This window comes from Lepidochelys kempii, chromosome 13 (genome assembly GCF_965140265.1).
Source record: "Lepidochelys kempii isolate rLepKem1 chromosome 13, rLepKem1.hap2, whole genome shotgun sequence".
NCBI classification, from domain to species: Eukaryota; Metazoa; Chordata; order Testudines; family Cheloniidae; genus Lepidochelys; species Lepidochelys kempii.
In genome coordinates, this window is record NC_133268.1 from 31,109,362 (window position 1) to 31,126,970 (window position 17,609).

The 17,609-nt window shown below is 45.2% G+C and overlaps 1 protein-coding gene across 2 annotated transcripts in view; it reads left to right on the top strand.

The window, feature by feature from the left end:
- The window catches only part of NFS1 (NFS1 cysteine desulfurase), a 29,343-nt gene extending 12,167 nt beyond the window's left edge, over window positions 1-17,176 (top strand). For both annotated transcript variants that reach the window (XM_073309989.1, XM_073309990.1), the window contains 6 exons: window positions 3,880-4,037; window positions 8,119-8,224; window positions 9,604-9,685; window positions 14,294-14,377; window positions 14,516-14,605; window positions 15,272-17,176. In XM_073309989.1, the coding sequence (XP_073166090.1) occupies window positions 3,880-4,037; window positions 8,119-8,224; window positions 9,604-9,685; window positions 14,294-14,377; window positions 14,516-14,605; window positions 15,272-15,335 (584 nt within the window). In that variant the 3' untranslated portion in view covers window positions 15,336-17,176. The remainder of the gene's footprint in view (window positions 1-3,879; window positions 4,038-8,118; window positions 8,225-9,603; window positions 9,686-14,293; window positions 14,378-14,515; window positions 14,606-15,271) is intronic.
- Window positions 17,177-17,609: the final 433 nt, after the last annotated feature.

Consider the following 17,609-nt stretch of genomic DNA (forward strand, 5'->3'; position numbering starts at 1 on the left):
GCTGACGGTAGTGACTCACTCAACAGCTAGGCAGAATTAAAAGTGGGGTTTGGTGTTACACCTTTCCCATAGTCATCCTGTCAGTCCTTGAGCTTGGACAATCATATTTTCCTATTTATTAAAATGTTTCTCTTCCCCTTGCGCAAATGGGAGGAAACGGGAGGCTATCTGAGTATACAGGGTAAACAGTGGAACCAACTAAATATAAAGTGTGCCCAAAATAAAACAAAGCAGAAGCAATTTTCTCCAGCCCTCCTGTTCTAGTCATCTTAGCATTACTTGGGCTGTAGAAAGTTAATTCCTTGGACAGACAAATGTCATGAAGGCCCATTCAGGCTATGCTGCCAATCCTGCAGTGGGTACCTGGATCGTGCATGCCCGCCATCAATTATGTGGACAGGCTGAAAGGCTCACGTAGCGTTAGCTGCTCATGTTCCAGTACCACATGGGGTAAAAGTCCAGACAGGGCTGTGTTGTGTTGACTGAGAGCTCTAGGATAACTGGAGCCCCCTGGAGACTCAAGATGCTTTGCTCCATCACTGTTGCCCTGGCAGGGGTCTGGTGCAGGTTCTACCTCTCCTCTTGTTTCATAGGAAATATTTTGTCCACCGCTTCCTCCACTAATACGTGCACTGTTTCTGAACACCTTACTAATTCTTCCCCACCCTGGTGGGACTGGATCCCAGCCGCCATGACATGAAAAAGCATAAGATTTGGGGGAGAAGGTCAGACACACAAACTTAAGGTTGCAGCCAGTGGCCCCACTTGAGTGGCTTAGAAGGAGACTTCAGATAGGTGTGAAGTATCTCTGATGTTGACAGTGTTGCTGTGAAGCCACAGTGTAACAGAGCCTATGTCAGCAATGCAAGAGAACCCAAGTTTGCCATTCCTTCCGCTGATTTAGAATCCTTAACTCACATCCCTGAAATAGGAAGGGAGTGTAGAAGGTGATCATCTCTGAGAACCGTTGGAGGTTTTTCTCCTTTGGCAATTGTCCATATGGATCCCCACTCTTGGGAGTGGAACAAGCTGTGTTGACCTTCCAGAAGGTGAAGCTGAGGAGCATTGGTGAAAAGTGAGAGCAATCTAGAAGGCAAATTTAAAGGAGTAAAGCTGTGTGTAAGTGCGTGTAGAGCTCTAAATACAGTTAGGAAGTTTTTCTTAATGTCCCAATCTAAACTGCTCTTGCTGCAATTTAAGCCTGTTGAGGATAGGACAAGAAGCAGAGGTTAAGGACAATTTTTCTCACTTGTAACAATCTTTTATGTACTTGAAAACTGTTACTGTGTCCCATCTGTCTTCTCTTCTCCAGACTAAACAACCCATAAGTCATATTTTCTAGACCTTTAATCATTTTTGTTGCTCTTCTCTGGACTTCCTCCAATTTGTCCACATCCTTCCTGAAATGTGGTGCCCAGAACTGAAACAATACTCCAGCTGAGACCTAATCAGCGCAGAATAGAGTAGAATTCCTTCTTGTGACTTGCTTACAAGACTCTTGCTAATACATCCCAGAATGAGGTTTGCTTTTTTTGCTACAGTGTTTCACTGTTGACTTATATTTAGTTAGTGGTCCGCTATGACCCCAAATCCCTTTCTGCAGTACTCCTTCCTTGGTAGCCATTTTCCATTTTGTATGGGTGCAACTGATTGTTCCTTCCTACATGGAGTACTTTGCATTTGTCCTTATTGCACTTGATCCTATTTACTTCAGACCATTTCTCCAGTTTGTCCAGATCATTTTAAATATTAATCGTATCCCTCAAAGCACTTGCAACCCCTCCCAGCTTGGTCTTGTCCGCAAACTTTATAGGTGTACTCTCTATGCTGTTATCTAAATCATCGATTAAGTTATCGAACAGAACTGAGCCCTGCGGGACCCCATTTGATATGCCCTTCCAGCTAGACCGGGAACCTCTGGAAACAGTTTTTCAACAAGTTATGCACCCACCTTATAGTAGCTCCATTTACGTTGTATTTACCTGGTTTGTTTATGAGAAGGTCATGCGAGACCATATCAAAAGCCTTAAAGTCAAAATATCCCACATCTACCGCTTCCCCTCCATCCACGAAGCTTGTTAACCTGTCAAAGAAAGCTATTAGGTTGCTTTAACACAATTTGTTCTTGACAAATCCATGATGATTGTTACTTATCACCTTATTATCTTCTAGGTGTTTGCAAATTGATTGCTTCATAATCTTGTTGGGTACAGAAATTAAGCTGACTGATCTGTAATTCCCTGGATTGTCCTTATTCCGCTTTTTATAGATGGGCACTTTATTTGCCCTTTTCTAGTCCTGTGAAATCTCTTAAGTCTTCCATGACTTTTTGAAGAGAATCGCTAGTGGCTCAGATCTCTCCTCAGTCAGCTCCTTGAGTATTCTAGGATGGATTTCATCAGCCCTAGTGACTTGAAGACATCTAACTTGTCAGACTTTTTTTAACTTGTTCTTTCCCTATTTTAGCCCCTGATCCTGCTTCTCTTTCACTGGCATTCGCTATGTTAGATGTCCAATTGCTACTAACCTTTTTGGAGAAAACTGAAACAAAAAAAGCATTTAGCACATCTGCTATTTCCCCCCTCATTGAGTTATGGACCTACCCTGTCCTTGGTCTGTCTCTTGCTCCTAATGCAGGGGTGGGCAAACTATGGCCCGTGGGCCGGATCCAGCCCGCAGGATTGCCCCCCTGGTGCCACAGGCCCCACGGTGCTGTTAGAAGTGGCTGGCACCACGTCCCTGAGGTCCGGGGGGGCAGAGGGCTCTGTGCGTTGCCCTTGTCTCCAGGCACCGCCCCCCACAGCTCCCATTGGCCAGGAACGGGAACTGTAGCCAATGGGAGCTTTGCGGGAGGTACCTGGAGGCATGGCAAGGGCAGTACACGGTGCCCTGTGGCGCCCCCACCCCACCCCAGGCTGCGCAGGGACATGGTGCTGGCCGCTTCTAGATGTGCAGGGAGCCTGCCTTGGCCCCGGTGCATGTAGTTGCCACCCCAGAGCCACTTTAGGTAAGCGGCGACAGGCTGGAGCCCGAACTCCTCCTGCACTAAGCCCCCTGCCTGCACCTCGCACCCCTCCTGCACTCCAACTCCGTCCCCTCCTGCAGTCCGCACCCCTTCTCTTGCCCTGAGCCCGTTCCTGTACCCCGCACCCCAACCCCCTGCCCTGGCCCTGTGTGAGACTAAAAGTTTATTCAATGAGGAAAGGGTAGATCGAGGTGCGAAAGCGTTTTTCAAACCGGTCAGATTAGATGAGCTGAGCTTCAAGGAGCTAATGAGCTGCCCCCCAGAGACAGAAGGTGAGAGACCCTCTGGTAAGATTCCTGGCCAGCAGAGTCAAGGGGAGTTCTGCCTCTGGGGATGAAAAGGATTGGATGACGGAGCTAAGGAAGTAAGAATATCCACACACAAAAAAATCTGCCTAGCAAGACCACTTTTGGGGAAGCAGCACAAGCAGACTGTGCCCACAACAGCATGGGCAACAAAGAACTTCTAGTTAACTACATACAAGCAGTAACATCCAAAAGTGGGGAAATGATTAGGGTAGCATTGAGGACGTTGTGCTCTGAGCACACTGAACCTTTTGTTGCCAAAGCAAACTGGGGAGAGGTTGAAGCCTCTCCCTCTGACGCTCAGAACCATGTGGGGGGTGGGGAGGGTGGAGTTGTCTGGGGGAGGAACAGCTTCAGTGCACACTGGTTTTGGGGAGATTCTGAGTTCATGCACCTGTGGGTGCTTCCCGCCCCTCCAACAGGGATCCAGATGAGCAGTTCTCGAAAGAGAAGGAGGTGGTCTCTTTCAGTGCTGCTGTCCTTTGTGGTATTTTCAAACATATATATGTCCTGAACATGCCGAGCTTCTTTGTATGTTTGTTTTTCAAGGGGTTGGTGCCATCTATATTCGCCGTCGGCCCCGGGTGAGGTTGGAACCCTTACAGAGTGGGGGAGGCCAGGAGAGAGGAATGCGATCTGGGACTGTGCCTACACCTTTAGCAGTTGGCCTTGGGGCAGCATGTGAAGTGTCTCAACAAGAGATGGAGGTATATAGAGAGCAATTCTGTCTCATGTTTCTATTATAATAGTGTGTGACATGTTCTTAGATTCTTTCCTGCTCATCATGCATGGGCTGCATTGAATCTTTGCATTGGCCCCTTTAGTGGGACCACATTTCCCTCCAAAGAAGTCCTTTTCCAGCATGTACACCTGCAATACTGGCAGGTTGGATTCTGATTCTCACTGTTGAGACTGGAGATTAAAGTGATTCTCCTGATTGTAGATTTGAGTGAGCCCTTTGAAGTCTTCCCTGCAGACGTTTCTGGGGGATTGGAAGGTGATCTTGAGACTATTTCTACTTTAGACTCGTTTGAATCTATTGGTTTTTTGCAACAATTCTGCAGACAGAAAAAACCCCATGAACCTGGAAGAACCATGTTTCCTTTTAAATGTTTATACAATATATATGTGAGCACAGCATCCCCAAAGGAGAGTGAATGTGCCCCATGCATGAAGTTATGTGCCTTATACCTTCACTGATGGTGAAAGGGGCTCTTTGTGCATAAACAATTCAGTATTTTATTACAGAGCAATACAAAGTAGACATAACTGCACCCTGTCATATGTGCCTAAATTCCATTACGTGTTATAGGCACTTAAGAGTCTAAGCCTCACTGTAAGTCAATGGGACTTGTGCTCCTAAGTCACTGGGGTGCTTTTGAAAATGTTACCTATTGTGTCCGCATTAAAATACGGCTCCACTCTCAAATATTCACCCCACTCTGTTCATCTCACCCCTTGGAAAAATCCTGGTTGCACTGAAGATCAACTAGTGGGGGGTGGTGGGTGTCTGTCAGCCAGTGTGGTGGTGGTAGGGGGTACAAGTCTCAAAACTGTTTAAACCAAGTTAGTGAAATATCAAGTGGGTATGTGTGTCTGCTCGGCCTATCTCAGTTCTTACAATGCATGTAATATCTGAGCTTATTACAAATCAAAGTGAACACAAGAAGACACGGTATGGGAACCAAGTTATATTGCCTGTGTAAGCCATGATAAGTGTAGCCATCTGTCCCGTTCTAGTGCCTAAACCATATAAAAAGGTTTGAATCTACTACAGCCTTTCAAGTAAGGATTGTGGTTCTTTAACTCAGGCAGGAAAGGCTTATGTTTTTAGGTCCCATGTTCAGTCCCTGCTATTGCTGAATCATGCCAAGTCATGTGAGTGCCAATGCACTTCTCATAATTGGGGTGTAAAAATCACTTAAAAAAAACCTCTGGATTGCATATAGGCCAAGTGGATTTGTATGGAAATCTGTCCATGGAGCCCAAGCCCATTCCAGCCAGGCAACTGTTAGTCATCTGGACTGAGTAGTCTACGGAAGCTCTGTTGGCGGCTACGCTCCTGCAGAATTTGTACGTTGTGCAGAGTCTCAGCTCTGATTGCTCTTCTTAATTCTGCAGAATGTATAATCACTGCACGCCCAGGGAGTGCTCCTAGGGCCATGGAGACCTACCGGGACCTGCAGTGAAACCTCTCAATATTCAAGCCTGCCAATGTACAGCACAAGCCACCCAAATGTGGGACAAATGACTGAAAGTGTGGAACGACTCCCTGCTCTTGCCTGTTGGGGAAACGCTCGCCCTTGTCCCTGGTGGGGGTTTTCCCCAATAAGCTAAGACTGCTCCTCCTGGCACAAAGTAAAGCTCTCCTCCACTAAATGAAATGAAATGTCTCCTGGGCTCTACCTTTGCTGGCTCCGTTGCTGCTGCTGGTGCCCTTCTGGCATCCAGAAGGCTCCTAGCTGCTGCTATTTTGGCTCACCCCATTCAGGGAGCAGAGAGAGGCCTCAGGAAGAGACCCAAGAGCAGCTTGAACTGGTATTTTTGCAAGAGCGGAGGAGGGCATGGAGCAGCCCTCAGTCCTCTGTTCTGCCTATGAAGAGCATGGCAGCTCAGGGTCTGCTCCATTCCTCCCTCTCCTAGGGGGACATATATAGACTCCACTCTGCTCCATCAAAAACAGTTAGCATCTGAACCACCTGGTCCCTCCCTCCAAGGTCCCTCTGCTCCTTTATGGGAGGGATTGGCTGTTGGCAGGTGAAGAGGGGCCGAACAAGTGCAGAGTTTGTGATTGAAGTAGAACAGCAGAAGCCATCTGCCCTGAATACAGAGGGAGCCACCCAAGGTGGAGTGCTTGAGAGGTCTGCCTGTGGTGCAGATAGGCTTTGCCAGAACCAGAGTTCTCCCCCCTCCTCCCAGTGTACATCTCTGGTTCAACATAACCAATAGGTGGCTCATGCTGTCCACATCTGGTGGTAGTATCTGCTTCTTCAGAGCTTATAAACCCTATGAGATTCATTGCCAGAGAACTTGAGAAAGTCAATAAAATTCTCCAAGGTCTGGAGGGAAAATCCATAGTATGTAACTGTCTATAATAGGGTTTTCTGTCACTGGTATCTAAATTCTCTAACTCTGTAATCAATCAGTCACATTTTCCAGAAATAATCAAAAGGCCCAGTCCTCAATGAGGACAACAAAGTAGACTAATTTTGGCATTTCTGTGCCAAGCCATTTTTAAGGTAGAAGTTCCAAAAAAACCCCTAGGAATACTTTTAAACACTTAAATAGTTTTCAAATTGTTTTACCTGACCAACAGCTTGTCAGATTACCTACATGCTGCTCAGAGGAAAGTCTCTTCTGTCAGAGGAACACGTAAGAATTGTTGGGTGGTTTTGATGTCATAACACAGCCCTGCCTAGAGCGCCGTCTTGCAGCAGGCTGCAGCATGATAGATGTGCCTGTCTGTTTCCCTTCTTCAGAGTCCCCAGAACTGCTGGGGACATTTTCTTGACTCACTAATACACTGCTTGCAGCGAGTTTAATATAAGCATAGTACAAAATAGCCCATAAAAAAGGGCCCCCAAATGTAGTCCATTTATCACGTCCATGCCTGTATCCTAAGTATCTCATATCCTCTAATCCGTCAACATAGCACGTACCATTCTCCAGCATCTTCTACCACACCCAGGCTCTTCTGTGGGCCTCTCCTGCCCTTCTACCAGGATAGTCGCCCCAGCCCTTCCAGGTGGAGTGCAACCCTGATCTTCCCAGGGCAATCTCCCAGAACCTCTCGTAGGGAGGTCATCCCTCACTCCTGCTGGCCCTCAGCTATCTCTGCCTCCAGTATGGAGACTTCACAGGTAAACCCCGACTCTTCCCCTGCCTTCAGCCCTCTGACTTGGGGAAGATCAGCAGACAAACTCCACTGCGGCACTTCAGCCTTCTCCCAGGAACCACCTACAGCCTCATAGCTATGGGAGCTCCCACCTGCCTGAATTGAATCTTGGTGTGCCCCAGGTGCCAGTGCATAAACCCAGTTAGGAGGCAGCTAATGAGTCAAGTGCACTGGCCTCTTCACTATTAAAGGGCCATTGTCATCCTGTCACAGTTAATTATGGTGAAGTTAAAGGGCAGAGGAAATCATCTTTGCATATATCCCACATGGTCAGTTTCCTGAAATTGCAAGGGATATGCCTTGCGGGACCTTGGTCCTTCCAGTCATATTGTAGTTTCTAGACAATCAGCAACTCTCTTTCTTACTGAAGCCGGCAGGCGTGTCTTCAGAAAGAGAACTGGGTGCACATAACTCAGTGTGGACAGCCTCCTAGCTGCTGTAGTGAGGCGGGCGTCTCCATTATGCATCTCCATTATGGGCATTTCTGGCAATAGCAAAACAGGAGCGCTCTGTCATAATGCAAACTACTCTATCACTTTAACCATTATCTAAAGCGTTCTATTATTGAAACTCAAACCTTTTGTGTTTATATGAAAGTTCACTTGATAGTTCTTATGCGTAACATTTTCTTAACTGATAATTTGGTTTGTTTAGGGCAGCAGGCTGAGCTGGCAAATACCCAACTACTAATTCAAAGAGTTGTTTTAAAAAGGGTACCAGAGATGAGGCTTTTAAAAAAAAAAGTCTTTAATGTCTGTCTTGCCATAGTCCAACCAACTCCAAGTACTGATGTCCATGCCCAGGCTGGTAATTCTGTGTGGTTAGTAAAGGAAGGAGAGTTGAACCCTTCAGCCATTTATTAGACTGATCTCTCTCTCGATTTCTTTTGTTAGTATGACTATAAGCGAATTTCTGTATTGGCGGACCGACTCGTTTCAAAAATAATGACTGAAATTCCAGATGTGGTTTTGAATGGAGACCCAGAGCATCGCTATCCAGGTATTAGCAGAATCTCTTATTTCTCTGGTTACAGAATCCACCCTTCCTGAAAACTGTGCTTTTTCCTTTATTCTGTAAATAAAAGTTTTTAACCCTTCCGGTTGAGATGAAAATATTCTAGAAGGTCCCTTAATTTGAACCAATACAGTGCTGACTTCCTGAGATTGCAGGCAGCCTCATGCTGTATGTCTGAGAGCTATGAACTGCCCCACTCAACTCAATGATGTGGTGATGCTCAACCCTAATAACAGTACCTTTAAAAGTAAAGGTTGAAACTTTCACTGCTGCTCATTTTAACAGAGATGTGGTTAGTTGTCTGGATGCAGTGGTGGTAATATGGAAGGGGGTGACTGGTTGCTTTGTGAATGGTTAGTGAAGCCATGACCCTGTTCTGTGTCTCAAGTTCTTGGCTGGGTGGTTTTTGCTCACGTGCTCAGGGTCTAACTCATCGCCATATGTGGGGTCGGGAAGGAATTTGTCCCCGGTCAGACTGGCAGTGACTTGGGTTTTTTTCACCTTCCTTTGCAATGTGTGGGTGCGGGTCACTTGTCAGGATTTTCTGAGTATATATCACTTAATGCCTGCCTTTGGAGGGGCCTCGGGCCCTGGGGCACCTCGGTCCCTCCTGTTCTCTGCCTGTGGCACACAGTAGTCTAGTAGTCTATGGGTGGGCATACTTTGGTCTCATTTTTGTTGTTAGTTTAGTGTGGGGGTGGTGTTGGTGGCCTGTGAGATACAGGAGATCAGACTAGCTCTGGTGGTCCCTCTGGCTTTGCCAGGCATCTTGTTGCCCCTGATGCTTTTATGGAAGCATTCTGTTCTCTTGTAACAGCTTCCCTTGTGCAATTACACCCTGTCAGTATAAAAGACTAAGAGAGTTTGAAAATTTGGGGGCAAAAAAAAGTTTAAATGCCAAAGCTGAAGTCTGTGTTGGATTTAGTACCAGAATGAATAACCGGGGGCACAGACTTTATTTAGTTATTAATTCAGTAAAAACTCCTTGTTAATATAAACCCAGCAGCTGCTGCAGGAATGTCAGTGCACTTCAGGAATAACAGGGTGTAGTTCCAGTGAGCTGCAGAGTCCTTGGCCTGCTTCCCTTTGGTCTATAGCCAGGACTCGGGCCAAGTGACTGAAATAGGAATTAGGACCGTCACTATGCAGAAGCAAGGGACGAGAAATCCTGCAGGACTCCGCAGCTTTGATGGCTGGTCCTGCAGGCCCTCTGGCCTCTGCGTGCCCCACTTTGAACCTGAGTCTGCATGCAGGGAGCACAGTGGAACTTGGCTTAATGTGGTACAGCAGAATGGCACCCCCCTCTGATGTGGATAGGACTTTCCTGGGAGTTCAGCTGACGCTATTTTTTTTAAACTATGCAGGCTGCATCAATTTATCTTTTGCATATGTGGAAGGAGAGAGTCTGCTGATGGCTCTGAAAGATGTGGCTCTGTCTTCAGGAAGGTAAGTGTGGGAAAATTGGGGGCAGAAAAGGAAGCTTATGCTAAAGCACTCTTGAGAGGGAATGCTGTCTGCTGATGGAATCACACATGTGGGAGTAGGCACCTCTATGCCCTTCATTTGCTCTGTCAGTCTGAAATGCAGCTGTACTCTGAGGTGGGACTCTCTAAAAATGGCACCTTGGGTCACCACATCAGATCTGTTCAGTTTACAAGTAAAAGTGGATTTTTCTAACTGTCAGCCTTGCAGACTCAACCTGGAATCTGAGAGTCAAGCTGGACTCTTTTTTCATATGCATCACCTCTGGTCATGATGATTCTCCAGCAAAATGCTGTCCTCAGTTGCATCTGTGTAACCTCATGGCCTTCAGTAGAATTTCACAGGAATAATGGTGAGCATCATTTGAAGATTGTAGGGCTACATATGCAACCCAAAATTTAGCAATTTCTGTGTTTGATGCACAAGCAGTAAGAGAATCCAGTGCACTTTCTTAGAGCTCTGACTCTGCAGGGCTGACAGCAGTAAAATCTTTTTATCACTAACATCAGCAGATCTGACACTGAGACACATGCAGAGCAAGTCTGCAGAATACAAAGGTGCCATTTTTACTTAGCTTTTCAAAGTAATGGTCTGAGCTGCAAATTTATCAGCCAGAAATGTGTTGGTTCTCGTAAGCAGAGCAGTTTGAAAGGAAAAGACTTTCCGAATCCAGCTGAAACTAATTACAACCCTGTCAAGAGGCCCTGCAGTTAGAGCTGTCATCTTAGTTCACATCTTTCCATTTGTGCATGTTGCAAAACTACTTAGCAGGTGATCAGCGTGGGAACTTGTTCACATGAACCCCTGCTCTGCCCATTCTGGGTGTGTTGGCTATATCCAGGGGCTGCAGGTTAGCCACTGAGCTGCCTGTACAATGTCTAGCTGTGGCTAACTCTAGGACTCCTTCCCTTCCTTGAAGGACCACTAACTTCATGCGGATTTGGTTCTCTCTCCCCCCTCCCACCCAACCCCCCTTTTTTCTTTTAAAAAAAAAAAAAGACGTGGAGTATTTTTCCTATATCAGAATCATTTTCAATGCTTAGATTTTGCTTTGTTAGTACTTAGAAATAGCTTCCTTTTCTGTGCCTCAGGTTTCCCCTCTGTAAAATATGGGTAATGATCCTTACCCACTTTTGATGTCCTTTGTGATGTAAGCTGCAGCAGTGCTGAGTAGCCAGGCCTTTACATTTGTCACTTCTCAGATTCATTTGGTATTTGAGGGGTCAAAAGGTGGTTTTCAAAGCCATGTTTGATCTTGGTTTATAGAAATGTGTCCCTTGGTGCATTGACATCCTCTGTCCTGTTCTGAAGAATTCTTCTGCTCTTCCTTTTCTACTCCCCCCCGTTCTCCTAAATCTTCATTTTACATTTGCCTCTTGCTGTGTCTCACTGCTGGCAACATCTGACCTAACACAAGGAGAGTAGGGTTATAGAATCATAGGAGTGGAAGGGACCTCAAGAGGTCGTCCAGTCCAGTCCCCTGCACTGAGGCAGGACTAAGTATTCTCGAGGCCATCCCTGACAGGGGTTTATCTAAGCTGATCTTGGAAACCTCCAATGATAGAAATACAGCAACCTCCTTAGGTAATTTTCTCCAGAGCTTAACTACCCTGACAGGAAGTTTTTCCTAATATCTAAACTAAAATCTCCCTTGCTGCAATTTAAGCTCATTAAGTCCTTTCCACAGTGGTTAAAGAGAACAATTTAACACCCTCTTGTTTATAATACCCTTCTATGTTCTTGAAGACTTATATCTCCTCTTCCCTCCCCCCCCTTCTCCAGACTAAACAAACCCAATTTTTTCAATCTTTCCTCATATGTCACATGTTCTAGACCTTTAATTATTTTCTGTTGCTCTGCTCTGGACTTTCTCCAGTTTGTCTACATCTTTCCTGGTCCCCAGAACTGGACGCAATACTCCAGTTGAGGCCTAATCAATGCTGAGCAGAGTGGAAGAATTAGTTCTCCTGTCTTGCTTACAGCACTCCTAGTAATACATCCCAGAATTATGTTTGCTTTCTTTGCAACAGTATTACATTGCTGACTCATTTGGTTTGTGATCCGCTATAACTCCAGATCCTTTTCTGTAGTACTCCTTCCTAGGCAGTCATTTCCTATTCTGTATTTGTCCAATTGATTATTCCTTCCCAAGTGGAGTACTTTGCATTTGTCCACTGATGTTCACTATATTAGTGATCCAATCACTGCTATATTTTTGAAAAACAAACAAAGGCATTTAACTTTGTCCATTGCTGCATTTTCTGCTGTTGTCTTACCCCCTCATTGAGTAACAGGCCTACCCTGTCCTTGATCTTCCTCTTGCTTCTCAGTTATTTGTAAAATGCTTTGTTACCCTTTCTATAAGCTAGTTTAATATAGTTTTCTGCCTTGGTCTTTCTAATTTTGTCCCTACATGCTTGTGTTGCTTTTTTAATATTTGTCCTTTGTAATTTAACCTACTTTCTGCTTGTTGTGTGACTCTTTCCTACTCATTGAGGTAGTTTGCTCTTGTGCCCTTATTAATGTCTCTTTAAAAAATTGCCAACTCTCCTGAATGTTTTCCCTTTGACTTGCTTCCCAGTAGATCTTACCTACCACTTCTCTGAGTTTGCTGGTCTACTTTCTTGAAGTTAATTGTCTTTTTATTCTGCTGTTTTCTCACCTACCATTCCTTAGAATCATGAACTCTGTCGTTTCCTGATGACTTTCACCCAAGCTGCCTTTCACCTTCAAATTCTCATCTAGTTCCTCCTCATTTGTCAGAATCAAATCAAGAATAGCCTCTCCCCTTTTCCCTTTCTCCACCTTCTGTAATAAAAGGTGGTCTCCATTGCATTCCATGAACTTGATGGATAATCTGTGCCCTGCTGTATTATTTTCCCAACAGATGTCTGGTCCACCATCACCACCAAGTCCTGTGTTTGGATGATTTTGTTAATTGTTTATAAAAAGCCTCAGCCACCTCTTCTTCCTGGTTTGGTGGTCTGTTGTAGACCAACACAATGACATCACCCTTGGTGGTTGTTTTTTTTTAATGCTTTTTATCCTTACCCAGACACTTGCCTCCCACTTCTATCTCAACCTCAGTGCGAACATTTTCATCTTGGATATACAAGGCAACACCTTTTCTCTGCCTGTCCTTCCTGAACAAGCTGTACCTTTCTATACCAGCATTCCAGTCTTGGGGAATTATCCCACCAAGTCTCTAATGCCAGTTATTTCGTAATTGTGAGTATTCACTAGTACTTCTAGTTCTTCCATGTTATTCTCCCTACTTCTTGCATTTGGATACAGACATCTCAGGTGTTTGTTAGATTTCCCCTCAATATCCCTTCTTGTCTGTCCTTTGCCCCTCTACGATTGTCCGTATTTTCCCCAGATTCCAACTCTTCACCCACAGCTCCATGTTCTGGATTTACCCATGGGCTTTTGTCTCCTACCCCTGTCAAATCTAGTTTAAATCCCACCTACCAGGTTAGCCAATCTGTATCTGAAGATACTCTTCCCCTTCCTGGATAGGTGGACCCCATCTGTGCTCAGCAGCCCTTCTCAGATCAGGATCCCATGCTTGAGGAAGCCGAAAGCCTTCCTGGTGACACCATCCACTCAGCCATGTATTTACCTCCAGAATGTGTCTGTCCCTGCCCAGGCCCCTGCCCTTGCCCAGAAGGATAGTGGGGAGCCCCACCTGCACTCCAAAGTCCTTCACCCTCCCTCCCAAAGCCCTGTAATCACTCTGGATCTGCTCTGGGTCATACCTGGCATTATTGTTAGTGCCCACATGGATGAGCAGCTGGGGTTAGTAGTCAAAAGGCTGGATGATCCTTGGCAATCCCTCCATAACGTCTCAGGTACGGGCCCCTGGCAGGCAGCATACCTCCTGAGATGCCAGGTCAGGCCAGAGGATGGATGCCTCTGTCCCCCTTAGAGGGCAATCACCGAACATCACCACCCTTCGATTCCTCTTGGGAGTGGTAGCTGCGATCTTGCAGCCTTGGCCTCCTTCACCGTTGCGGGGGATTCCTCATCCTTTATTGCCAGCGCAGAATACTGGTTTGTCATCTCTATGGCTGCAGGATTGGGAGCCAGAGTGGAGCACTGCCTGCTGCCAGAAGTAACTAACAGCCAGATTTCTCCCTGTGAAGGAGCCATTTCCTCCTGCCCTGGTGGTGCTACTGAAGTCCTCTCCAGCTGATTTCTTCGTCAGACTTGGAGGTCTCCATATGCATATTTGCACTCTCCTTCCTCAAACTGCTGTCTCACTAGCCTTGTTCCCAGCTACTGCCTCCCCTCTGCCCTTCCTTCTCTTCTGCTACTTCTGGAATCCCCAGTCTTGCCACAGTTGCTGATTACTTGCCTGTGTCATCTCCGTTTTTTCCACTGACTCTCTCCCCGCAGGGACCTAAGGTAATTATGTGTTAAGAGCCATGGAGACCTATGGTGATACTTAGTCTAGAAATCATATATTCTTCAGTAGAAATTACTGATAGTACAGAATGTTAAATTTCATTAGTATAAGAGCTCTAAGTTAAAAAGAAGAGGGCACAATTCTTTCTCGCCCTTCTTCCTTAGTGCTTGCACATCTGCCTCTCTGGAGCCGTCCTACGTGTTACGAGCAATTGGGACTGATGAAGACTTGGCTCACTCATCCATAAGGTCAGTGATATGACCCTTGCTGTCCTTTTCAAATTGTTTCCTCTCCTACACTCAGAGTAGACTCTGTTCTCCTGTGCCACCTTCCCACGTGTGCACCATGTTAGCACCTACACTGTATATCTTTGTTTTGTTTTTTAGGTTTGGCATTGGTCGTTTCACTACAGAAGAAGAAATAGATTACACAGTGCAGAAGTGCATACAGCATGTCAAAAGACTGAGGGAGATGAGGTGAGCCACTTCTTAACTGAACTTAAAAGGCAATGAATTACTGTACATTTCCTCTAAGCTTATGTGGAATGTGTAAGGCCCTGGATTTCCTTGTATTTAAAACTGTGGGAATTTCAGTGTTTTACAGAAATTCAAAAATGGGTGAAAATCCATGCAAAAAGTTAGCTTCCCAGTTCTCTGGGTAAATACCGGGGTTAATCCTGGGCCTCCTCTGGCACCCAAGTGGGTTGCTATCACCTGAAAATAGAGAAAATAGAAAAGAAATATTACTTTAATGGAACCCCTGTGCCAAAATCATCTCTCCGGCTACTGAGGTGGGACACGAGGGCCTGGAGCCCAGGAGGGAGCAGGGGAAATCGAGACCAAGGAAGAGCAGGAGGGTGCAAGCTGTGAGGGGAGGAGAGTGAATGCACAGGAAATAATCCTGCCACCACTGATACCCGATGCCGCTCCTGCAGCTCCCAGTCACTGAGTCAACCTGTGCTGTGGGGGAAGGGAGGGGGGAAAAGGGAGACTTGCCCTTCCTCCCCCGGTAGGGAAATCTCTTTCCTGCTCGTCAGGTTCCTTGGACAGATACAGAAGCAGCTTATTTGTGTTTGATTGCTGTCAGTGATACCATTATCCTTGCCATTCCAGCTGACCTCTCTTTTTTTTTTCTATTTACAGTCCACTGTGGGAAATGGTGCAGGATGGAATTGACCTCAAAAATATTAAATGGACCCAGCACTAGGAAAGCGGTTGAGCTGTAACCTTGGACTAGATGGATGTGGATTAAAGTGCATTTTCTGTACATTCCTGAGAAAAGTCCATGTGGCATTTGCTTTTTTACATAGTCTGGTTGTAGGAGTCTAAACACAGAATCTAAGAAACCAAAACTGAGATGAAGCCGAATCTCTCACACGTATTTATGCACAAGATAACTTGCCCTGTGACCTAGCTTCCTTGGAATTGCATTTTCTGATGCAAGAGTGAACTGGGCCCTTTAACCCTGATTTCTCTTGCTGCAGAAGAGACACTCTGTGGGGAGGTTCGCCTTGCTTGGCATCATACACGTGCTGCAGCAGTTGTTTGGTAAATCTTTATTGCCAAGAGCCTTGTTTCACTTACTCTGTTGATTTTGATTTGATTGTGACATTAGTCTCAAACAGCAATCTGCTTTCTGTGTTCAGATAGTTCTACTTACAGAAGGCACCTCTAGAGGAAACAAATCTTAGTTTATGGTTATAGAATGGTGTATACTTGTGTTAATTGTATGTTCCAAGCTCATTCATATCTGTAGTTAAGTGCCTCTTTCCCTATTGAACAAAAGCTTTTTGCCTCTTCCAGTTTGGTTTAGTTTGATTTTTGCAGTTCTACCTTCTTACATTTGTTTCCCTCCTGATCTTCATACAGGCCAATGTGTGTTAACCCAAAACATTCTTCCACCTTTCCAGAATCTAGGATAGGATGATGCACTTTGCTGTCTGTATCAGTTGTTTCTTTCCATGCAGTCTGTCTACTTGCAAGTAAAGACATAAAAGTTGTATGTATTTTGGGGTGGGGTGGGGTGGAGAGGATGGAACAGGATACACTGGCTTCAGTGGAAATGGAAGCTTTTAGTTTAGGAGGAGTGGCGAGACAGAAAAGACGCCAGCTCTAATGCATGGAAATGCTTTTAATACTGTTTCTGGTCTTTTCTTGGTGATGGAGTCTTTCTCCACGACCCATCAAGAATATGACCATAGGCAATAGCATCCTAATTTCTTTATGGGGCTTGTTGCCTTCCCCATATTCTAGTTTGCCAAACTGGTTCTGTAGGTAGGAGGTAGGAATAGATGAGCTCTGAGGAGAGTTCTTGACACTCCAGATTTACACCCTTCTTGTTACTAGAGATGGTCATCGGAACAGCATTCATTCCATTCAGACATTGGGGAAAGTGTCCATTAGAATGGACCTGGCTAAGTTGAATTACATTTCAGTGTTTGGTTTCTTGCTTTCTTTTAAGTTGTTCAGATAGGGAATTTAACCTTATATTATAAAGTGCCTTTGTCTTACCCAACTTTGTATGCAAACTACTCCTCAGAAGGTAGCTGGTTCATAGATGAATGTTGTGCTAGCCACTGGATCCTAGGCATCCTACTGACAGTGCATATCTCCTGTTGGGGGCAGCAGAGGGCTATCTCGAGGATGAACCGCAGACATGAAAGCTGTCTCCTGGAACCTAAATATCACTTTGCAAGGTGGTGTGCCTTGCAGAGCCCTGCAAACTCTGATCAGGCAGACTTGTGTTGTATCAGTTTCACTGAGGAGAATAGATTTGTGCTTTCATAATGAGTGCAGATACTCTTGGATCACTCTGTTTGAAGTGGTTGGTGGCTTTACAAGTTCCCATCCCAACATTAAAACTGCTAATGATTTCAAAAAAATGTGTAAAGACTTGATGTATAATGGGCTTTCAGAAGAGTTGTAATATATACCTTGTGCATGTAGGTCTGAGTAGCCATGTAGTAACACTTCCTAGCATGTTATAAAAACATTTCTCTGAAATTGTTCCGCTTCCTGCATTGCAAAAATAAATAAGATTTAACCTTGGTTGTTCTCAGTTATACATTTGGAGGAAAACCGATATAAATTGGGGGGTTAATTATTCTATAGGCCTGTGTTTGGGATCCAGAATTTTGGATGAACAACTTAAAACAGCGTAAACCTGTTCTGAAGGGGATGTGCTCAGATTTCTCCTCTTGGAAACTCCGTGCAAGTCTCTGAATAATCTGCATTTGTTCCATGAATGGCACTCTCTCTGGTGACAGGTGTAGCTCTGCATATGGTATAGACAATGGATATCTGCTGTACTTTGCCCTTAGATTTTGCAGCCAGAAACAATACCATTCCCAATAAAATTACATACATAAAATAGGCCACATATAATATTGTCAACAGATTATGCAGGTTGAAAATTTATAAAGACGCTTAGTAGGTTAGTAAACCACCACCTACTCTGCCATTGAGGATCTAGAATGATCAA